The sequence below is a fragment of the Rhyacophila brunnea genome, unplaced genomic scaffold (assembly GCF_057557595.1).
Source record: "Rhyacophila brunnea isolate RB1 unplaced genomic scaffold, BYU_Rbru_1.0 scaffold_11, whole genome shotgun sequence".
Classification (NCBI taxonomy): Eukaryota; Metazoa; Arthropoda; class Insecta; order Trichoptera; family Rhyacophilidae; genus Rhyacophila; species Rhyacophila brunnea.
Window position 1 is genome coordinate 44,622,544 of NW_028232763.1, and position 26,750 is coordinate 44,649,293.

The 26,750-nt window shown below is 31.9% G+C and overlaps 1 protein-coding gene across 1 annotated transcript in view; it reads right to left on the reverse strand.

Moving 5' to 3' along the window:
• Positions 1-13,474: 13,474 nt before the first annotated feature.
• The window catches only part of LKRSDH (lysine ketoglutarate reductase/saccharopine dehydrogenase), a 316,693-nt gene continuing 303,417 nt past the window's right edge, over positions 13,475-26,750 (reverse strand). The window contains exons 19-21 of the mRNA XM_085960429.1: positions 18,653-18,854; positions 16,596-16,775; positions 13,475-13,760 (exon numbers count right to left, since the gene is read on the reverse strand). Coding sequence (XP_085816555.1) covers positions 13,642-13,760; positions 16,596-16,775; positions 18,653-18,854 — 501 coding nt within the window. The 3' untranslated portion in view covers positions 13,475-13,641. The remainder of the gene's footprint in view (positions 13,761-16,595; positions 16,776-18,652; positions 18,855-26,750) is intronic.

Here is a 26,750-nt window from a genome sequence, read left to right on the forward strand (position 1 = left end):
ACCTAAACCAATGCACTACTTAAAGACCTCCTAAGCTTGATTCTACTCCTTTCTGTGATATGAATTTCTGTATTTATCAAAATCGGTGATATTACATTTATCTACATATTCATATCGTCATCATCATCAACCAGGATCAATTCACTGCTGGATGAAGAGTTCCGCAACCTGATTCTACTACTATATTATACCTATTTCTATCGTCCTTATCATCATTGACCTGAACCCATCTATTGCTGGATAAAGGCCTCCCATGCCTGATTCTACTCCTTTCTGTCATTTGAATTGCTGTATTTATCAAAATCGCTGATTATATATTATATCTATTTATATTTCCATTATCATTATGAACCTGAATCAATCCACCGGTGGATGAAGGCCTCTCTAAGTTGTTTGAATTTCTGTCGGTCATATGAATTACTATATTTATCAAAATTGCTGATGTTATATTTTCCCATTCATAATATCGTCATTATCATCATCAAGCAAGATTAATACACTGCTGGATGAAGGTTATCCCAACCTAATTCTACTCTTCTTGGTCATATAAACTGCAATATTTTTTTAAATTTGTGATTTTATATACCTACCCATTTATATCGTCATTATCGTCATCAACCTGTATCAATCCACTGATTCCACATCTTTAGGTCTTATAAATTCCTATTCTTATCAGATATAATATGTATTACTTCATTATTTATCAACATTTGTCTCGATATGAATGTCCCGCACCGGGAAACTATATTGTTTAAGGTTAATTTTTAAAACAAAATATGATTTTTAAAATATTATTCTGTGGCTCCAAGCATTTATTTTTTATAGACAATGAAACAAAATAATGTTTAAATTTATTTTTTATGCTGCTAACCTTTTTCTATTATGTAAATGGGACCCGAAAGAGATTAATATTCGCGTTATATTGGATCGCTATTTATGATAATCACGATTGAGATGTATAACTATTTATCATATTTAAATGCACATACCTACACATATATTGTATTAAAATTAAAATGACAGTGGTAGCAATCGGCGATTGCCAGCTGTTTTGCTAGGCTTAGCAGCCTGAAATGGTGTCAGATGATATTGAGAAGGCCAGACTCCAGAATAGACTACGCACATGACTCCAAATTTGTATTTGCAGTGACGACATGCATATCGTAAAACTGACAAATCAGATAAATTTTCAATTGTCTGACGTGAATGAAAATCCATCCCGAAGGGAAAACTATGGCGCCGTCTATACACACTTTACAATTATTATATTAAAATCCAACACCAAGTCACTATGATGAAAAGCTGTCTGCAAGACCTAGCGAGACAGACTGGCGAGAGCCAGCTGGCTCAGCTAGTCTTTCATTATTATTATCCTAAGAGATTTTGGAAAACGCACTAACGGCTCATTTAAGCGACATTTTTTATTGTTATTTTTACATCTTCACTTCGAAATGAGCGCTACCGATTCATCTACCGTTTGAATTGACCACATTTCACAAATTTTCAATGATTTTACAGGTACTTGACGTTTATATCCGATATTTTCTTACACACCGTATACGATCGCCATATTTACTGTCCACGCCTGTCAGAATGACGTCTTTGTCGCTTAAGACCTTCTAATCCTTTATTTGACAAACGAATTCGATTATTTTTATTCAAATATCGTAATGTAGGCATTGGCGCACTTTTTTCCGGTGAAAAAACCATAATTTTGCTACAATTTAATACGTATAATATCTTTTGACAGCGGGGTACGCCACTGACGGCCATTTCATAGATAATGTGATATTCCAAATTTGATTTTTTTAAAATACTTTGTGGCTGTTCACCCACTATTTTTGTTATTGAATAATTACCTAGGCTACTAATTTCCATACTAAAAAAGTTGCCATTGCAAACAATGAAAGAAATTAATACGAATTGTTATAGTTATCAAAATGTGTGATATTGTATAATATCTACCTATTTTTTTCGTCCCTATCATCATCAATCTTGACCTATACACTGCTGGATGAAGGCCTCCTCAGCCTTATTCTACTCCTTACTTACACATGAATTGTTATATTTATCAAAATCTACCTATCTATATATAATGCCATTATTATCACGAGCCTCAATAAATCCACTGCTGGATGAAGGCCTCTCTACGTTGATTGTATTCTTGACAGTATTAAATTTCTAATGTTATTTATCTACATATTCATATCGTCATCATAATCATCATCATCATCATCAACTAGGATCAATCCACTACTGGATGAAGGGTTCCGCAACCTGATTCTACTACTATCGGTTTAACGAATTTGTGATATTATACCTATTTCTATCATTCTTATATCATCGACCTGAACCAATCCACTGCTGGATAATGGCCTCCCTAGCCCGGTTCTACTCCTTTCTGTCATATGAATTGCTGTATTTATCAAAATCGGTGATATTATATTTAAAAACATATTCATATCGTCATCATCATCATCAACCAGGATCCATCCACTGCTTAATAAAGACCTCCCTAGCCTGATTCTACTCCTTTTGTCATATGAATTTATGTATTTATCAATATATGTGATATTATATGTATCTACACATTCATATCGTCATCATCATCATCATCATTATCATATACCTGAACCAATCCACTGCTTAATAAAGACCCCCTTAGCCTAATTCTCCTCCTTTCTGTCATATGAATTTCTGTATTTATCAAAATCGGTGATATTATATTTATCTACATATTCATATCGTCATCATCATCATCATCATCGACCTGAACCAATCCACTGCTTAATAAAGACCTCCCTAGCCAGATTCTACTCCTTTCTGTCATATGAATTTCTGTATTTATCAAAATCGGTGATATTATATTTATTTACATATTCATATCGTCATCATCATCATCAACCAGGATCCATCCACTGCTTAATAAAGACCTCCCTAGCTTGATTCTACTCCTTTTGTCATATGAATGTATGTATTTATCAGAATCTGTGATATTATATGTATCTACACATTCATATCGTCATCATCATCATCATCATTATCATATACCTGAACCAATCCACTGCTTAATAAAGACCCCCTTAGCCTAATTCTCCTCCTTTCTGTCATATGAATTTCTGTATTTATCAAAATCGGTGATATTATATTTATCTACATATTCATATCGTCATCATCATCATCATCATCGACCTGAACCAATCCACTGCTTAATAAAGACCTCCCTAGCCAGATTCTACTCCTTTCTGTCATATGAATTTCTGTATTTATCAAAATCGGTGATATTATATTTATTTACATATTGATATCGTCATCATCATCATCATTGACCTGAACCAATCCACTACTTAAAGACCTCCTTAGCCTGATTCTACTCCTTTCTGTCATATGCATTGCTGTATTTATCAAAATCGGTGATATTATATTTATCTACATATTCATATGGTCATTATCATTATCATCATCATTGACCTGAACCAATCCACTGCTTAATAAAGACCTCCCTAGCCAGATTCTACTCCTTTCTGTCATATGAATTGCTGTATTTATCAAAATCGGTGATATTATATTTATTTACATATTCATATCATCATCATCATCGATCTAAACCAATCCACTACTTAAAGACCTCCCTAGCTTTATTCTACTCCATTCTGTCATATGAATTGCTGTATTTATCAAAATCGGTGATATTATATTTATTTACATATTAATTCATATCGTCATTATCATCATTATCATCATCATCATCATCGACCTGAAACAATCCACTGCTTAATAAAGACCTCGCTAGCCTGATTCTACTCTTTTCTGTCATATGAATTTCTGTATTTATCAAAATCGGTGATATTATATTTATTTACATATTCATATCATCATCATCATCGACCTAAACCAATCCACTACTTAAAGACCTCCTTAGCTTGATTCTACTCCTTTCTGTGATATGAATTTCTGTATTTATCAAAATCGGTGATATTACATTTATCTACATATTCATATCGTCATCATCATCAACCCGGATCAATTCACTGCTGGATGAAGAGTTCCGCAACCTGATTCTACTACTATATTATACCTATTTCTATCGTCCTTATCATCATTGACCTGAACCCATCTATTGCTGGATAAAGGCCTCCCATGCCTGATTCTACTCCTTTCTGTCATTTGAATTGCTGTATTTATCAAAATCGCTGATTATATATTATATCTATTTATATTTCCATTATCATTATGAACCTGAATCAATCCACCGGTGGATGAAGGCCTCTCTAAGTTGTTTGAATTTCTGTCGGTCATATGAATTACTATATTTATCAAAATTGCTGATGTTATATTTTCCCATTCATAATATCGTCATTATCATCATCAAGCAAGATTAATACACTGCTGGATGAAGGTTATCCCAACCTAATTCTACTCTTCTTGGTCATATAAACTGCAATATTTTTTTAAATTTGTGATTTTATATACCTACCCATTTATATCGTCATTATCGTCATCAACCTGTATCAATCCACTGATTCCACATCTTTAGGTCTTATAAATTCCTATTCTTATCAGATATAATATGTATTACTTCATTATTTATCAACATTTGTCTCGATATGAATGTCCCGCACCGGGAAACTATATTGTTTAAGGTTAATTTTTAAAACAAAATATGATTTTTAAAATATTATTCTGTGGCTCCAAGCATTTATTTTTTATAGACAATGAAACAAAATAATGTTTAAATTTATTTTTTATGCTGCTAACCTTTTTCTATTATGTAAATGGGACCCGAAAGAGATTAATATTCGCGTTATATTGGATCGCTATTTATGATAATCACGATTGAGATGTATAACTATTTATCATATTTAAATGCACATACCTACACATATATTGTATTAAAATTAAAATGACAGTGGTAGCAATCGGCGATTGCCAGCTGTTTTGCTAGGCTTAGCAGCCTGAAATGGTGTCAGATGATATTGAGAAGGCCAGACTCCAGAATAGACTACGCACATGACTCCAAATTTGTATTTGCAGTGACGACATGCATATCGTAAAACTGACAAATCAGATAAATTTTCAATTGTCTGACGTGAATGAAAATCCATCCCGAAGGGAAAACTATGGCGCCGTCTATACACACTTTACAATTATTATATTAAAATCCAACACCAAGTCACTATGATGAAAAGCTGTCTGCAAGACCTAGCGAGACAGACTGGCGAGAGCCAGCTGGCTCAGCTAGTCTTTCATTATTATTATCCTAAGAGATTTTGGAAAACGCACTAACGGCTCATTTAAGCGACATTTTTTATTGTTATTTTTACATCTTCACTTCGAAATGAGCGCTACCGATTCATCTACCGTTTGAATTGACCACATTTCACAAATTTTCAATGATTTTACAGGTACTTGACGTTTATATCCGATATTTTCTTACACACCGTATACGATCGCCATATTTACTGTCCACGCCTGTCAGAATGACGTCTTTGTCGCTTAAGACCTTCTAATCCTTTATTTGACAAACGAATTCGATTATTTTTATTCAAATATCGTAATGTAGGCATTGGCGCACTTTTTTCCGGTGAAAAACCCATAATTTTGCTACAATTTAATACGTATAATATCTTTTGACAGCGGGGTACGCCACTGACGGCCATTTCATAGATAATGTGATATTCCAAATTTGATTTTTTTAAAATACTTTGTGGCTGTTCACCCACTATTTTTGTTATTGAATAATTACCTAGGCTACTAATTTCCATACTAAAAAAGTTGCCATTGCAAACAATGAAAGAAATTAATACGAATTGTTATAGTTATCAAAATGTGTGATATTGTATAATATCTACCTATTTTTTTCGTCCCTATCATCATCAATCTTGACCTATACACTGCTGGATGAAGGCCTCCTCAGCCTTATTCTACTCCTTACTTACACATGAATTGTTATATTTATCAAAATCTACCTATCTATATATAATGCCATTATTATCACGAGCCTCAATAAATCCACTGCTGGATGAAGGCCTCTCTACGTTGATTGTATTCTTGACAGTATTAAATTTCTAATGTTATTTATCTACATATTCATATCGTCATCATAATCATCATCATCATCATCAACTAGGATCAATCCACTACTGGATGAAGGGTTCCGCAACCTGATTCTACTACTATCGGTTTAACGAATTTGTGATATTATACCTATTTCTATCATTCTTATATCATCGACTTGAACCAATCCACTGCTGGATAATGGCCTCCCTAGCCCGGTTCTACTCCTTTCTGTCATATGAATTGCTGTATTTATCAAAATCGGTGATATTATATTTAAAAACATATTCATATCGTCATCATCATCATCAACCAGGATCCATCCACTGCTTAATAAAGACCTCCCTAGCCTGATTCTACTCCTTTTGTCATATGAATTTATGTATTTATCAATATCTGTGATATTATATGTATCTACACATTCATATCGTCATCATCATCATCATCATTATCATATACCTGAACCAATCCACTGCTTAATAAAGACCCCCTTAGCCTAATTCTCCTCCTTTCTGTCATATGAATTTCTGTATTTATCAAAATCGGTGATATTATATTTATCTACATATTCATATCGTCATCATCATCATCATCATCGACCTGAACCAATCCACTGCTTAATAAAGACCTCCCTAGCCAGATTCTACTCCTTTCTGTCATATGAATTTCTGTATTTATCAAAATCGGTGATATTATATTTATTTACATATTCATATCGTCATCATCATCATCAACCAGGATCCATCCACTGCTTAATAAAGACCTCCCTAGCTTGATTCTACTCCTTTTGTCATATGAATGTATGTATTTATCAGAATCTGTGATATTATATGTATCTACACATTCATATCGTCATCATCATCATCATCATTATCATATACCTGAACCAATCCACTGCTTAATAAAGACCCCCTTAGCCTAATTCTCCTCCTTTCTGTCATATGAATTTCTGTATTTATCAAAATCGGTGATATTATATTTATCTACATATTCATATCGTCATCATCATCATCATCATCGACCTGAACCAATCCACTGCTTAATAAAGACCTCCCTAGCCAGATTCTACTCCTTTCTGTCATATGAATTTCTGTATTTATCAAAATCGGTGATATTATATTTATTTACATATTGATATCGTCATCATCATCATCATTGACCTGAACCAATCCACTACTTAAAGACCTCCTTAGCCTGATTCTACTCCTTTCTGTCATATGCATTGCTGTATTTATCAAAATCGGTGATATTATATTTATCTACATATTCATATGGTCATTATCATTATCATCATCATTGACCTGAACCAATCCACTGCTTAATAAAGACCTCCCTAGCCAGATTCTACTCCTTTCTGTCATATGAATTGCTGTATTTATCAAAATCGGTGATATTATATTTATTTACATATTCATATCATCATCATCATCGACCTTAACCAATCCACTACTTAAAGACCTCCCTAGCTTTATTCTACTCCATTCTGTCATATGAATTGCTGTATTTATCAAAATCGGTGATATTATATTTATTGACATATTAATTCATATCGTCATTATCATCATTATCATCATCATCATCATCGACCTGAAACAATCCACTGCTTAATAAAGACCTCGCTAGCCTGATTCTACTCTTTTCTGTCATATGAATTTCTGTATTTATCAAAATCGGTGATATTATATTTATTTACATATTCATATCATCATCATCATCGACCTAAACCAATCCACTACTTAAAGACCTCCTTAGCTTGATTCTACTCCTTTCTGTGATATGAATTTCTGTATTTATCAAAATCGGTGATATTACATTTATCTACATATTCATATCGTCATCATCATCAACCCGGATCAATTCACTGCTGGATGAAGAGTTCCGCAACCTGATTCTACTACTATATTATACCTATTTCTATCGTCCTTATCATCATTGACCTGAACCCATCTATTGCTGGATAAAGGCCTCCCATGCCTGATTCTACTCCTTTCTGTCATTTGAATTGCTGTATTTATCAAAATCGCTGATAATATATTATATCTATTTATATTTCCATTATCATTATGAACCTGAATCAATCCACCGGTGGATGAAGGCCTCTCTAAGTTGTTTGAATTTCTGTCGGTCATATGAATTACTATATTTATCAAAATTGCTGATGTTATATTTTCCCATTCATAATATCGTCATTATCATCATCAACCAAGATTAATCCACTGCTGGATGAAGGTTATCCCAACCTAATTCTACTTTTCTTGGTCATATAAACTGCAATATTTTTTAAAATTTGTGATTTTATATACCTACCCATTTATACCGTCATTATCGTCATCAACCTGTATCAATCCACTGATTCCACATCTTTAGGTCTTATAAATTCCTATTCTTATCAGATATAATATGTATTACTTCATTATTTATCAACATTTGTCTCGATATGAATGTCCCGCACCGGGAAACTATATTGTTTAAGGTTAATTTTTAAAACAAAATATGATTTTTAAAATATTATTCTGTGGCTCCAAGCATTTATTTTTTATAGACAATGAAACAAAATAATGTTTAAATTTATTTTTTATGCTGCTAACCTTTTTCTATTATGTAAATGGGACCCGAAAGAGATTAATATTCGCGTTATATTGGATCGCTATTTATGATAATCACGATTGAGATGTATAACTATTTATCATATTTAAATGCACATACCTACACATATATTGTATTAAAATTAAAATGACAGTGGTAGCAATCGGCGATTGCCAGCTGTTTTGCTAGGCTTAGCAGCCTGAAATGGTGTCAGATGATATTGAGAAGGCCAGACTCCGGAATAGACTACGCACATGACTCCAAATTTGTATTTGCAGTGACGACATGCATATCGTAAAACTGACAAATCAGATAAATATTCAATTGTCTGACGTGAATGAAAATCCATCCCGAAGGGAAAACTATGGCGCCGTCTATACACACTTTACAATTATTATATTAAAATCCAACACCAAGTCACTATGATGAAAAGCTGTCTGCAAGACCTAGCGAGACAGACTGGCGAGAGCCAGCTGGCTCAGCTAGTTATTATTATTGCGCGCGGATAGACATCAGCGCATCTATTCTATACACAAGACTGCTATCGACCGCAATCAAGATTAGTTTATCGTATCTATGCAATAAGGTTTTATAATTGTAACAACAAGTTGTCAGTATTATGCGTCAATTACATTGAGCTACTTTACGAGCTGCCTGTTGGCGAATTTACAATCTGCCTGTAAAGTCGCCCAGTGTCATCATTGAACAAGCTAACAAGCAGATTGTAAACAATCTACCAAGGAAAGTTGAAAGCCTGTCAACTTTACACGCTACACGCCGGCGTGTGGGTCTACTGCGTCTGCACAGTAGAGCGCAGTAGCAACCTCCCGGTTAAAAAACGAACTACGTTCTGTCAAAATAGTCGCTGGCTTGTTACTTCTCAGCGAATGGAAAGTTTTGTGTGTCGTCATCACAATCGCAATAGCTGAATCGCCCGCTATTAAATTCGCCAACAAACAGCTCCTAAAGTAGCTCAATGTAATTGACGCATAACTGTCAAAACTATCTATATCGCTATAAAAAATAACACAGCCAAGAGAAGTGCTGTAAAAACATAGCACTTATTGTAAAAATTACAACTAAATTATTGTAACAATTATAATACCTCAATACATACATAATGTGATAACTACCTTAGCATTACGATAGCAGTCATGTATATAAAATAGATGCGCTGATTGGGTGTTCTTGTAAGCAAGTTATTAGTCTTATTATCGTAGTTTGTATAATATGCATATAAGGTAAATTTATTTATTATTACTTTGATTCAATTTCCATCAAATTCTCAGTTAACAGTATTCATTTTACAGTTAATATTTTCATATATTTATTTTATCATTCATTGAACTTGGTTATAGCGTCAAAACGCATGTTTGTTATCGTTTTAATTATATGTTAATCAGTACTTCATTTTCTTAGTTATATAATACTATAACCCTTACTATCGCTACTTAATTATTTACCAATATAAAACGATTTGTCCACATAATATTAATATCTACTACTAATTTGTGATATTAATAATTAATTTACATTAAAATAGTCTTATCAGTATCAAAGATAGGTTATCAATATTTCCTAATTTGTCATACTTTTAATTTCAATTGTCCATTTGTCAGATTGTTAAAATTATGAAATAAATATCAGATACCTATATTAAATAAATATCAGATTCTTTCTCTTTATGTGCCATCACTTATTAAATGTGGGCTGTGAAAAAATCTTCTTTTAATCGCCATCTACTAGGAACAGTTCTGTGGAATTATTAAGTTTTAATGACATTTCAATATTAATTTGATAAAATATAAAATCTTTCACTAAAAAACAAGTTTGTTTATTTCATAGTAAATATTACATAATTAGCGAAGTAATAGTAAGAAGGGAGTTCGTCATGGATATGTTTTATCTCCCCAGATATTCAATATATACGGAGAGCATATAATGCGGAGACGCCTAGATCATTGGCAAGGCAGAATAATAATAAATTGGTGGTCAGAAAATAAATTTATTAAGATTCGCAGATGATACCACGCTAATCGCTGCTGATGAAAGAGAACTCACATATCTGCTACACCGGGTAGAAGAAGAGAGTCACAAATACGGCCTCATTATTAATAGAAATAAGACCAAGTTAATGGTTGTCGATCGGGCTAACCTTTTACCAACAGCAAGTACACTCCAAAACTTAGAAATAGTGGACGAGTAAATAAAAAGGTGCACACAGATTGCGAAAAATGCGATGACACGTCTTACCACTCTATGGTAGGATCGGAGAATGTTGCCACACAAATTATGCTTGTGCAAACATTGGTGTTCTCCATATTTTTATCGGAGTCGAGTCATGGACCCTGAAGGCAAGGAAACGAAAGGTAATTGATGCCTTTGATATGTAGTGTTAGCGCCGAATGCTTCGTATTTCTTGGACAGAACACAGGACGAACCGGTCAATCATCCAGAGATTGCAGATAAAGAAACGGCTCTCGACAATAATAATATGTCTGAGACGCATTCTGCAGTTCTTTGGACATATTGTCCAGCGTAGACTGGACAAACTGGAGAGACTGATAGTTTTGGGTGGCCTCCAGGGAAGGCGAAGCTGAAAAAGAGCGTCGTCACGATGGATCGATCAAGTGAAGGGATGGAAAGTCTTGGTCGCTCAAAAGGTGACAAAATTCAAAGGTGGTCACAATCCTCAGCCTTGAGGGTACAACCAAGAAGAATTGCATAATTATAATACTCAATACCGTGGTTGATTATTAGATATCAAACTCTTCGGTGGTGAATGATCGTTTATATTATGACGCACAGAATCTTACCAGTATTTATTAAATCTCTTGGACCCTGAAGGCAAGGAAACGAAAGGTAATTGATGCCTTTGATATGTAGTGTTAGCGCCGAATGCTTCGTATTTCTTGGACAGAACACAGGACGAACCGGTCAATCATCCAGAGATTGCAGATAAAGAAACGGCTCTCGACAATAATAATATGTCTGAGACGCATTCTGCAGTTCTTTGGACATATTGTCCAGCGTAGACTGGACAAACTGGAGAGACTGATAGTTTTGGGTGGCCTCCAGGGAAGGCGAAGCTGAAAAAGAGCGTCGTCACGATGGATCGATCAAGTGAAGGGATGGAAAGTCTTGGTCGCTCAAAAGGTGACAAAATTCAAAGGTGGTCACAATCCTCAGCCTTGAGGGTACAACCAAGAAGAATTGCATAATTATAATACTCAATACCGTGGTTGATTATTAGATATCAAACTCTTCGGTGGTGAATGATCGTTTATATTATGACGCACAGAATCTTACCAGTATTTATTAAATCTCTTACAATTTAATTTTCTTCCTGGCAGAGACCATTCTAAAATGACGACATTTCTCCACCTTTTTAACCGTATAAATACTGTACCTATCTCTTCGTAAACTGCAGTCCAGGTCTCCCAAATTTCTTTTCTCAATCCTGTCTATTTCACTCTTGACACCTGGCTTCTCAATGGATTCGCGGGTGAGAGGATAGAGGGATCACTGTACAACGCGTATGGTTCGTGGTTATACCTTCCTCAATACGTATCATTTTTGTTGCATGTGGCTCCGAAGAACCTTTTCAATATTATATTTTTTGAAGAATTACTCATCCGTGAAAAGGTTAAGTAAGTAATTAAAATAGGTAAATAAAAATTAAAACACCCTTGAAAATATATTTGGAACAAAGAAATAAACTGGGTTAATCAAAAATTGCAACTGTTTAAGTTGAGGCAAAAAAAAGATATTACTTATCTCATTTTAAACGTTTTAATTCAACACTATGTCATCTTATAGTGTAACATCAAATTATTTTAATCCATAACTAACTTTAAAAAATTGTGAATGAAAAAGATTATAAAGAGAATTGCGTTTTTTATTAAGCCAGTTTCATAATATACTTACCTAGTTAATATAATAATAGACTCATCAATATAAAAATATTTAACCTACATAATTTGAATTAGTAAATATATGCACGAGGTGTTTTCAAATTATGTATGTTCAATTTTATATAAAATTATTTTCTCAAATCTTGTGAATTATTCGTTGAATAAAAGAATGGTTTATAAAAATATTTAATAAAATAGTCATTTACATTGTTTCATGAATATTGACAAACACATTGCACATAACAAATATGCAACAATCATTATAATATAACATAAAATTATATTTAATAATAAAAAATATAGGTATCAAATTACTGATACCCGATTGAATAAACTCAAGCTTAGAATCAATAAATATTACATTATTTACTGGCAATAAATTTTAATAAATCATTTGACAAAATATGAACAAGGCATATAGTTACATATAGGAATGTTCTATTTTCAATTAAAAAATCTTATATTAATAATCTATTACAAATTTTATTTATTTTTTTAAGTTAAATATTTGACGATAATAACAACATTATATTTTCAAGTAGGTAACTGATTAAAAATACAATAATATATCTGGTTAGGTCAGATTAGGTTAACAAACATTAGATAATTATTTAATAACAATATTACATTCTTTTTTAAAATTATTTTTTAGGAAATTTATCTGATCACGTTAACAAACAATAAACAACTAATGCTATTAAAACGTTCCATTTTTCATTTTTTTAATTTAAATTGACAAAGATAACAACTTTCGAATACAAAAAATAGTAAAACGTTTTTTATTTTACGCAACATTATTTTTTTTCAAATAAATAATAATAAAGTTAGTTGTTCTCCTTCTAAATTCAAATAAATAAACAGTTTATAAAAACGTTCCTAATTATATTAGGTAATATTCCTTTTTCAAAATATTTTTTCTGGTTTGCAAGGACAAAGACTGACTCGTTGACAATAATAATTACTGTGTCTCGTTCATTTATTTTATATTATTTAATATCCAATTATATTAAATTTATATAAATATCGCAAGCGTCTTAATTATTAGGCAGTACACTTGTAACTCGCAAGAGATTTGATGGTGGCTTTACTGCGACCAAGTAGACGATGTGGTTTCTTTGATTCCCTCGGCTCTGAGGCGAGTCAGGATAGGTCGATAAATGTCAGGCGTAAAAGGTAAGACGACTCCCCTTTGTTGAATTTCACCTGAAAACAACATGGACGAAACCACGATTATTAGCGAAATTATAGACTATCTTAAGGTTACTCGGTTGGCTTACTCTTATACCAATAATAACTAATACATATACGTATAATAAACGTACCTAATATTATTATAATGATAGTTTACACACTTCAGTATTCGTGCCGACATATCACTATCCTAACACAAACTTAAATAAATATCGATATATTTTCCTTTTTTTATTTCATTGTCATAAAAACCGGTTTCGTTTACTTTTTCGCTACATACTTTTTGAAAGCGTAATTATTGATCCATCAATATATTGCTATAAACATAAGCATTAAACGTGCATAATATTATTCAAAAAATAAGGACATATAATTAAAGCAAGCGAAGTTTAATAAAAATTAAGTACTCGTATGTAATAATATAACTCTTTATTTTCTATTCGAACAGTATAAGAACAGAATGATAATATGTATAATACTATATATAACTATTAAAAAATATATATATTGTGTACTAGTAGATTAAACTAGTTAAACTTTGTAAAAACTCCACTATTGTATTATAATAGCTATCTTTTAATTCTCTCTTCTTTCGACCATGCCCGATCCTAATAGGATCATAAGGGCCTCTACATAGTGGAGGTTTGTATTGACAGATTTTGTTTTTACGAGAAATGGATGTCAGCCACTTGTTCAACCTATTAGGTCCATATTCTGACTCATACTCTGACTTGGTAGTGAACTTTTTAAACTTAATTTAAAGATGAAAACTTAATACAGAGTAGAGATAGTGTATCTATGGAACCATTGCCATTGGTCAATTATTGGTAATAACTGCTCAAGAAGAGAGAAACTAGAAGGCTCAAAAAACCTTGTAAAACATTATCTCGAAATAAATTATAAACTTTTTCAAGATCACAGATATTCTACAATTTTCCATCTAATATATTAATATGGCACATTTTCATGAGGAATCTCAACCTGATTTCTGGAAACAATCCACATCACTGACAATAATTGGCCTTGTTATACTCCTTTTAAATATAAAGTTTCATTTCGTTCTTACATTATTAAAGATCGGTGTAAAACCTACAGTACAAAATGAATCACTGAACGTCTACTGACATCGGCACCGAACGTGTGCACAATCCGTTATACTACTTATTATAGCATCAAAGATTTTGTAGAATTCTGAGAATTATACAACCATTGTGGATTGTTTATATTTAGATTTTGATTATTTTACAGAGTTATAAATTTGTGTTATAATATAACCAAAACTAAAAATTGATCACTTATTACTTTAACCGAAACACAATAATTGGATGGCATTTTCATCAAAATAACCATCCCATAAAACCAAACCATTAAAATAAAATAATCTTAATTAATTATTTATTCTTTGTCACTACAAATTACAATCATTTTTAGTATAAAACATAGTGGTGGTGCCCAGTGATATAGAACCGTCCAATCAATATGATGTTAGGTATGTATTATGTAGATAAAATAAATAATGTATTATTAAAATATGTCACACAGTAATTGAAATACATTTACGCCAGCGGTAGTTATTTCCATTATTCATAAATTCCACATAACAATAAATTAATAGACAGTTATTATTTGCTATTGTCGCATGTTTATTTCAGTGCAAAATAAATTAGCCATGCACACATTTTAAATGATAAGCATGTACGACATACTAAAATCGATTATAACTTTTTAAGATACTGAACTGATTTATCATAGGCATTTTACATGCTAACTAGACCTGTTGATTTTTTTTAACTCACAGATAATAATAATTATGACAACATAATTTGTATACCAATATATATTTAATATTACATAGTATTAAAAAATAGAGCAGTCTACCGAGTGAGCTAAACATACCACATCTAAATCTATTAAACAACTACCATCTAAGATTTCTACACGTCAATGGACTATATCGATTTTAATGCAATAAAAAACTCGTGATTCAAAATAAACTAACACAAACCATGTGTCTACACTATACTAATTATTTATAATACTGAAGACAAACTTCAATACCGAGAATAGTAATTGAAATACCATTCCCGGGATAAATGAAAATAAATGGAATGTTGTCTGTAAGTGTTTTTTACTGATATTTTCTTATAATTTCTACAGTCTACCCACTGATATTTTCATATAGACTACATTTTCATATTAAAAGGGAAACATGCAATATAAAATTTACATACACGATGACAATATGATACAAATTAAGGGTTTAATAATAATTTTCGTATATATTACTGTTTGAATTGGAGACTAACAATTTTTTCATCTTATGTAATATTATGTAATTTACAAAAAATACAACATAAAAATTCTGAGAAATCAGAGTTAACAGTTTATATGCTAATATCTGTGCTCATTGAATCGATATGAATGATTATGATCTCAAAAATTAAATCAAGATTAATATACATTTTAAAAGGAAAAGATATGGTTAATACGTCATTGTTAAAATTATAATTTGTATTTAGTCAGTCACATTAAGTTGTGGCATTTATAGATAATAAATGTTATTCTGTATTTTTTAATAAATTATAAATGTACTTTCACAACTTTAGCATGTGTATTTCAATTTTCTGAGAACGACATATTATGCGAAAATCCTTTGACAGTTTTAACATAGATATAATATTGAGACCTTAACTGAACTTAGCTTAGAGTATGTGAAACTATGTTATTTAATATTAAAAGCTTATTATAGCTATTCTCAAAGTTCCATCATTTCTAACCAAGGATTCAGGATTCGCGGAAACCAACCGTAAGAAGAAATATCAAGTAAAATAAATTGAATAATCTTACCATCCAAGATCATTTTAGTGGCAATAGCAGCGGGGAGTCCAACGGTCTTGGCCATAGCGGAGTGACCACCGCCACTCTCTCCGTACACCACCAGGTTGATGCCTCTCTTCTCTCGTCGGCTGTCTGGCCACATGATGCCCACGGAATGCCTCAGTATGACCAGGTCACGTTCATCCTTACCTGAAATATCATAAGGAAATATCATATTAATAACTTTTTTTCTCATTCTCCGTCTTCATTTACTCTCCTCACAAAATTCTGTTCTTGTAACTTTAAAATAACCGACGTTGGTGTGTGTATATTTCATATAAAACAAATGAATGATTGAATAAATGGCTGTCTTCGAAAAAGAAATTTAATTATGTAACCAATAATTTGCAATATCCCTACCAATTATTGGCATGTCTAGAGTTACATAACGTCATAAAACTCATTACATCTAGGAGAAACCAATAAAATCACAAAAGATGGTCACCAATATTAACATCTCGTACGCATAGTTAAATTTGTCGTGATTACAATACATTATAGTACAGATGGTTTAATTGTTAAAGTAAATTGGCCGGAATCCGGTTGATGAGGGTTCAAATCCTACCTGGCACCAATATTATTTCTAATATATATTTATATGGCTATTTATGAGGTATTTCAAATAACGCAGCAAATGAAAACGTGGTCGCTTATTTTCCGGTTAAACCGGTTGTAATCGATATCGAAACAATACTAAGTAAGTATTAGTTTTATATTTTGAATTCTAATTAATTTAAGTGTTGTACTATTTCATTTGAGTCACTTTTTGCGACTCGGATTTCGCCTTTCGGCATCGTCAAGCTTCTTGCTTATAGGTATACCAAATTGATTCAATAAAAAGGTAAAAACCTTATAACCCAGTAAGTAAAGGATCAAGTATGAAAACAAAATTTGATTATTTTTAGCGTTTGTAAAAACCCGTAAGATCCATAAATACTTCAAATATTAAAAAAATATTTTTATAGTTACCCCTTTACTTAGTAGGTAATAATGTTTTATCTTTTTTTATAGAATAAATTTATTATATGAGAAGGAATTAACTGTATTCGTTGCCGGTGTGCATTTAGCTTTAGTAAGTGTGCATAGTGCCGGAAGATGCCGAAAGGCGAAATCCACGTCGCAACTATTCAATCGGAATATTACAAAACTCAAGTTAATTAAAAATTGAATTCAAATTCTATGAAGTGTGCTTATAATATTATTATTATGAAGTATATGCTTCATAACTTTGCACTCCGTCTCTAGGATGAAAATGATGTAATATATTATTGTAAAAATATTTTTTTGTAAGTACATATATTTTGTATTTATTTATTTATTAGTAGGTAGGTACATATTATATTAATACAAATGAATATCATTTGATCTAATTTTATACGAGGTAAAAGTGCAAAGTTATAAAACGTATAATAGGTATGTACCTACTCTATCTTCGGTCAATAGTATTATTTTTACCACGTTTCTATTAGCTTATATTCTTGTGTGTCCAAATCTTGCAATCGATTTTTAACTAACTTCCCGACTAGATAGACATTTGAAACTTTTAGAATATATCAGAACGCGATGACAATGCATTCTTTTAATACTTTTAGCAATCTTTAAGCAGAATTGATGTAATTTTCAGTTAATTCTGTTTTGTGTGGAAAGTTATAATAATAATACAATAATAGTGTATAAATTCGTAAAAAGTAAAACACTATTATTGGTTGCTAAGAGGGTCCTAGCAAATAAATTATTAATATATACGTGCCTTACTATGGAAATCAATATGAAATGTCAAAATGACATTTCAGTATTCTATGTTTATCCAGTATTTCTATCAAGTACAAAAAAAAGTATTTATTAATATATTTATTTTTATTTACTAATATAATTCTTTTATTATATAATTTATGATTCAACAAAAAAATTAAAAACGTGGTACATAGAAAGTTCTTTTTATCTTGTAATTATTTTATTATATTTTTTGCATAAAAATATTTATTAAATCTATGTTTTTTTTAAATTTGGAATGAAAATTGTCTTACCAAGCGCCAATCTCTTTGACAAGTAATGGCTGAGAGTGTCGAGCGGTGTTCCAAGTTTAATGACGGGGGCCTCGTCGAGCAACCCGAGAGTTTCGAGAGCCGCTGCTCCTTCCGCCCCGCCTCGTTCTGACACCCTCGTCTTCAGATTCTCGTAGAAGATGTCGTCATCTGCCAGACCCAAGCATTCGCAGATCAACTGACGCTGTTGAGAAGGGAAGTAGTAATATTATTACACAATTTAACGCACGAATATTTTTCTTTTTCCCTGAGATTTTATACAACCCTTGGTGTATTTTCCGGTATTTTTTCACCGTGGAAACTTTATTTTCATCTATCTCGACGATTGGAACACATTGCAAAGTTTCTATATGAATTCACAAAAATGATACAATACATGAAAATAGAGTCACTCTAAATATGACTAAGAGACTTTGAGTCAATTACATTTGATGATTCGTTCTCAATAATTAAATTAAAAAGTCGACCATTTTTAAGGCTATACCTCAGTTAAGGCATGGTCTAAAAAGATCGTAGCTAGGCGATGTGCGGATTGCGGGTCGCGGGTGCAAATGACGCATGCCGAACGAAATATAATTTTTCATATAAATCCAACACGTGTTCATTTAATGTTCTGTTTATTATTCTATTAGTAACAATAATAATATATTCATTCAGATGTTTTCTTTTTCAAGTAAATGGGTAACGTTTTTAGTCATCTTTATACGATTTAAGAATTAATACCCCCGTCACCATCACGAAACAAATTGACGTGTTACCAGCTAGACGTTCTCCCTCCGAATGCCAGCGAGTCCAAAATTTCGTCGCGCCTATAGTTGAAAATTATTTGCCGTTTCACTGATGTATCGCCTTAAGACGACCAATGCGGATTACGAACGAGTCACTTCACTAGTTCACACCACGACCGATGACTCTGACTCAGGTTCAAATCAGTCCTTCGAGACTACCGTATCCTACTGCGCATATAAATATAACTCTTATTTGAATGACTTGAACTCTAAAGGTCGAACAAATGATCAGTAGGTACTAACTAATACGCTGAATACATTATTTGAATGAATGAATTTATAAAGATAATGTAGGCTGAAATCGTACATATATAATCATCATCACTGTTAGATGAAGACCTCCTCTAACTCAGCTAAGTCTTCTCGACCTCGGACCTGACATAATGGGAATGGTGATGATCTACTAGATTTTACAGAATCCCTGTGGTCGTTGAATGCCTCTTGGGTAACACTGAATGACACCTTTTGTCCAGCTGAGCGACACGTCCGGTCTATTGCCATGTTATCAACTTTGTGACTTTTAATATATTGCATATTCTTGTATGCCTCCTTATTCATTGATTTATGTTATAGTCTTTCCACGATATGCCCAACATGTACCTTTACAAGCCACATTGCGCTCCTCAAAGTTTTTGCAATTCTCTTTCACTAAGGGTTCATCTTTCACATGCTCACAATGGTTACAAGTCACATTGCGCTTCTTGTAGTTTTATAATTTATCTTACATGAAGAGACATTACATTACTCAATTCAAATTCAAATTGATTTATTTTTACTTACCGTGGACATAACAAATTATAAATTTAAAACGTTTACAAAATGACATTTATAAACAAAGAAACAGTGTTAAGAACAAATAAATAATGCAGTATCACAAAAACAGTATGAAAAATAAAATAAGTATACATTCCCATGCATATGTAAACACTGATTGCGCATATTGACTCATTTGTTGTTCACCTTTAAAGATACCATATAGGCACTCAAGGGTGCTATATGCAAATAATGTTTAGTTTAGATTTACTAAAACAAAAAAATATTGAAAACATCATAACGATTTTTGATATCTTTACAATAATTTTATTGTGCACCTATAATGGATCATTTTTCGACTTGTAGACAATCTTAACTATAAAAATACTGCAGATATATTTTACATATAATTTAGAAAAACACTTTCTGAGAGAGTATATTATAACCAATTGCGACAAATTTTAACTATTGTCACTTTTAATACCTACTTATCAGCGCTCTTCCAAATCAAGCTAATTTGGCAATCGATTTTTGTTTCTTAAATCAAAGTAGGTAACTATTTACTATTACTTTGATTACTAACCGACGTCGTGGAATTTCTCTAATATTTTTTAGATGTAACTACTTGCACTTGCTAACAATGTTCAATAATCAGAATGATATATTCTCAAATCTTGTGAATTATTCATTGAATAAAAGAAATAGTTAATTATAGATATATTTTAAATAATAATATTATATCGTTATGTATATAGATACTTGCAAATTATTATTTTTAAAACACTATCTACCTATAAAATTAAAATAACTATAGGTGAATGAACATAATGTTTCAAATTATGTTACTATTGAAATGAAAAAATAATGGCGCCATAATTTAAACGTGTCACAAATTCACATTGTTTTAATAAAAGACGATTAGGCGTTTTTCCAAAAAGTATAAAAATCAACCCTCAAAACATTGCTGGTTTTCGGCTCTCAAAAAAGGTCGAGGGACGAACTAATTAAATCAAAACGAGTCAAAGGCCCGCGACCCGCAGATTGAAAATTTCCAACCACTTTCAATTTAAATTCTGTCAAAAAAATGCCAGATCCTTTCACAGCTAACCGTAAACGAGCTGCGCGGTTTTAAAAGGGACAGAAAAAATGAAAAAAAAATCATAAACGCAAGCGCGACCTGGGAAAGTCTCTTGGCTGCGTAGTATATAAAGTGAAACAAGTATGAGCAACCTTTTGATCTCTAGTTTAAGTGAATAGTTTTATTAAAATTTGATGTTGGCAAGTCAATTTTTCTATATCGCTAATGGACAAATTACACAACCAAGCTCGCTGATCGTTATGAAAGACATAGAAATATCAGTTGTCAATTAGTCACTCGAATCTTAGATATAACTTAACATTTCTTCAGTAATTTTAGGTAATCAACTCAGAAACATATTAAATAAAATAATATTTTGGCCTGAATGAGACTTGCACCCCCAGCCATAGAAAATTGCAAAAACGGCGGAGTCTATGTAATCTCCTGAACTCATTCATTTATCAAACGGCGACGCTTAGGTGATAGATGATGGTTCTCATCCATAATGTTTCTATTTTTTGATTAATTATGTATGTTGCACATGGTTACAGTAATACACCATCCATATTATAATTTCCCTAAATCTCTTGGATCACTCAACTCTCGATACTCTAATCGCTCCATATGCTATTGCCGAACTGTACGCATCTCTCAAATTATTATGATAATAATATTTTTTTTTCTTTCACGACCCGATTAAAATGATTAGTCTGATTTTTCAAATTTTAAATCTGCACATACATAATTTTGTAACCTAATAAATATATTATAACCAATAGAAAAGGTCTTTTTGAAAACAGTAAGACACCCCATGAATCGAACCTGCATCTCTCGGGTGTACTAAATCTTTCTAAAAAAAGATTTTTTTCTATAGGTTATAATATATTATTTTCTCAGAAATGTTTTCAAAATTATTTATGTTCAATGATTAGAAAGTTACATTCTGAAATCTTGTGATTTATTTGTTGAATAAAAAAAAATAGTTAGTTTAAAATTTGCGTTTATGCGCGTATATTCTCTTACACATTTTCATATTATGTTTTTTCTCATGCGTTTCAGATATTCAAGACAAAACATATTAAGTAATATATTTGTTAGTGTGCTATAAAATATTGCTTGTCTACCACTGTTAATATGTATCTATTCATAACCAGTCAAGAGGTGTTCAACAGAGTAGAGGAAATATTATATAACCGGACGACGCGAGGCCAAAACGAAAAATCTAGGGATACATACCGGTTCATAAAACATTTTATTGCCGGTATTATTTTAAATCTGGATTAAAACAATATAATAATAAAGTTACTTATGTCTGATTATTCCAACAGCTTAATGTGCATGAATGATGTAAATTTATATTTTTTTATAAGTCACCTTTTAGTTGGCTGCTTACAAAAAATCAATTTACGATTACGTGATTTTATAAGTGACAGTTGTATAATAACACTATTAAAACAGTATTGTGCTCCGTAAAGAAAATCCAGTGGTTTCATCTGGGAGAATAGCATCTGGTGGCATCACCGCAATTTTGAGCTCAATAATCTTTTGTCAGATTTATCAAAACCTAATGCCTGCTATGGATCGAGCAAGTGAGACGGACGGATCATCGAGCACCAACAAAATGACCCATGCTTAGTGAACAACAAAGAGATAAAAATTCGGGAAGATGTCGTTGATGGTTTGATGACCTACGTAGAAACATTCGAGCGCTGGGAGTTATCAACTGACTCCTAACTAGGCGATTAAAATAAATATATTTTTTTAGCGCATAATTACAAAGACTCGTTAGCAAACTCTTATTTTTATAACATAATATTTTAATGTTTACCTTGACATGGAAAGCAATCATTTGATTACCCACTTTGTCCAAAAAACCAAGGGCACGGTTGCAAAACAAAACATTTGATTATGAGAATTTATTAACCACTAAACTGTAACGAGCAGTAAAAAAAATATTTACGTGTAATATGGCTGTGAAATCTTGATTATCGCAGGCTTTTCACATATTCAAGGGGGAGCACAAAAAGTGATCCTTGTCTAAAGCAAATACGCCGATGACGTCACAAATAATATTCCATATTATTGTATGAGCAAGAGGAAAGTGTATCAATAGTGTATATAAAGTAATCAGTGGATCATGTTTATACACATATTTATTTTTCGCGGATGCAACCCACTGCAAGCTTAGTTGATAAAGGATCCAGCGGTTTTTTTTTTGTAAAATATAATATTTTAAACTTCTGATAAATCAAAATTCAATTTAGCACTTTCTTTCGGTTACCAACAGCCTACATGCTGGATACAGAGAGTGGAAGACTGATATAAATGATGGAGTCTACTTAAGTGGCCACAGTCCATCCCGGACTGCAGATCCATAATATAAGAAGAAACTGTATGTTACCAATATTGTTTACAATTATAGTAATAATCGATATATCTATTATTAAGTGAGCCGTAATGTTTCTACTTCCAAGAGTACAAAGTTTATTATTATCTAAACACACATTCAACCACTAGTCTACATGGGGAAACAAAGACGTCATCGTAATAATGTAAAGAAAAAATATATCAATATTATTTTTGACCATATTATGACAGACTGCGCATTATAACTTACTAATATTCCGTTATTCGGCAGAGCATTATACACAATCGCTGCAATCCCCTGCGTTGCGCAACTGACACTCGCTTGTGCGGGACACCTTTTACCCGAACAATACAAAAAATCGTTTCATTCACGCTGTTATTAACCCTGCCTTTTGTCTGACCCATGCAGATTTTTGCTTTGTTCTGTATTTTCATGAAAATCACCCTTAAAAGAGTTATCCTATATTATATCTGAATCATCAAAATTCATTCCTTGCATACACATAGAAGGTAGCTACAAAATGCCAATTTATCTGTGGTATTTTAACCATGATGTTAGAATGAAAATCTCCATATAGACGTAAGGCTACCCATCGCAATCAAATGCAGAATGGTCCGTAATACGTAGCACAGACGTAATAGTTTAGTGATATCTAAACTAGATGTACTTATTCATAGTTTACTTCGCACTGGAATAACGATTAATATGTTTTTAAAGTTATAAAATAATAATTAAAGTCTTCTATCAGACTGACCATTCTGGTGCAGAAATGCGTGTTGCTTGTATGGCGGACTTGCTTTGATTTCAATTAATAATGACAAAGCTTAGCTTTGATCTACAGAAATATATATATATTTCAAAGATTAATATTTTCATTTTTCAGACATTTGACATAATATGCAAGAAAGGTGTCTCGAAATTTTACATTATACTGATATTTCCAGGAAATAGATTATTAGAAATCTATTAATAATACCGGGTGAATCAAAATCCGATCAAAATCCTGACAATTAAATTTCTGACAATAAAATACCGATAAATCGATATCCAAGCATCTGCCATATGTCCTTTTCACAAGATATAGATTGAGAATAGTGTTGTCCTAAATATAAATACTATATTATTATAAACCATAATATTTGACAAAATTAGTTTTATTACATTTTTATATTTATACTTTTGAAACCTTCTCGTATCATTTGAATTGTAATTCGAACGTCTATGTTGGCTATAAACCCAGCTTAGTAAGTTGCTTAATACTGTGTACCACATATGTCAGTGATGTAGAATCTTTTTATCGGTTCAACAAATTTATCCATTTTCTATTTATCAACTCGTCTGTTCATAAATTCGATGCATCTATTGAAAAGTATGTTACATAATTATCTTCGACACAAAAAGAAACTTAAATATTGTTTACTTTTTAAACTCACAATTTGACGCCCATTCATCATTATACGCGCCACGTACCAAAAACTATGCGAGGGGATATAATTCAACACTACAAGGTTATAATTTTACTAGCACCTATTTTAATGCACCAAACATTAAATTTTATAATTAATGGATGATAGCATTTTATAATGTTTGTAAATTTCATAGTAAGGGATCTGAACTGGTGTATTAATTATTATGATTTCGTATTATTTTGATAGAATATAACTAATATATTGTTTAAATTCTGCTTTTGCAATCATCAGTAAAAATAAGTTTCTCATAATTCTCATAAGTGATGATAGACCTGTTTTGGTTGAAACAAATAAAATGACTGCTATATCTTGCAACCGACTAAGCAAGTCCTATTACTAAAACAGTGTAAAAAAGTTTAATTATGTACAGTGTAACAATGTAAAATCTTTCCAAGATTTTCCCATCAAACCTTTTCATTATGTAGTAGCTATTGTCAAATCCCTGCAAAATATAAAAATACCACGCGGTAACTTTTCTTTTAAACACATCCAATTTCAAACTGAAATATCGCCATGTGATTCTCTGTCCAACACAGTTGAAGGTAACCACGAAGTTGTAAGGTTACATTAATAATTATTATCGTACACTGGGAAAGTATTGTTCACCACTGATATAGATAGACATACATTTTATACCTCTTTCAGACCAAGATAAAGTATTGGTTCGTGAATAAATAAACATTGTATACAAACTGTTTGTATCATAACTGTATCGTTTCGACATTTATATTTTCTGATATAAATGTCCATATATTTTTATTTTCCACCGCGGATGGAAAATATTTACAGAAACTATTTAAGGATGTTCTCAGTCTGGACTAAGTTTTATTAATATTTTACCTGTTTACATAAACAATGATATAAAAAAAATATTGACATGCGTGTTGCAAAGATCAAAATAGACTACTCGGCATGTCCGAAAATAAACTCATGCTATTTTTTATGTCAACAAATATATCTTCTCTTTCATGAGTATTTCTAGGGTAGTGCTTCCCAATATTTTTTTAGTCACGACGCACTATTTATATCACAAAATTTTGGCGACACACTGAAGAATACTGACGTAGATATAGCTACCTTAAATAATTCGTAATCTAACATATAATTATTATCTTGCAATGAGACTACTTGCGATTGTTTAAGGTGACGCATCAGTGAAACGCCAAATAATGTTCAACTGTACGCGCGACGAAAATTTGTACTTGCTTCGCATTCATTGAGAGAACGTGGAGTCGGACGCACGTCACTTTGCTGCGTGATGGCGACGGGCCAATTAATTCTAAAATCGTGTAAAGATGACTAAAAACTTTACCCATTTACTTTAAAAAGCAAACATGTCAATGAATATATTATTATTGATACTAATAGAATAATAAACAGAACATAAAATGGACGTATGTTGGATTTATATGAGAAATAATATTTCGTTTGACAGGCGTCATTTTCACCCGCGACCCGCAATCCGCACATCGCCTAGCAACGATCTTTTTAGACCGTGCCTCAACTAATGCATGGCCTTAAGGAAACATAATATTTTTAATAATATTAATACTTTCGACCGAAGGTACTTGATGGAATTTGAATTTAAATTCTAATGGATTCAAGCTCTGTACTATTCCATTTA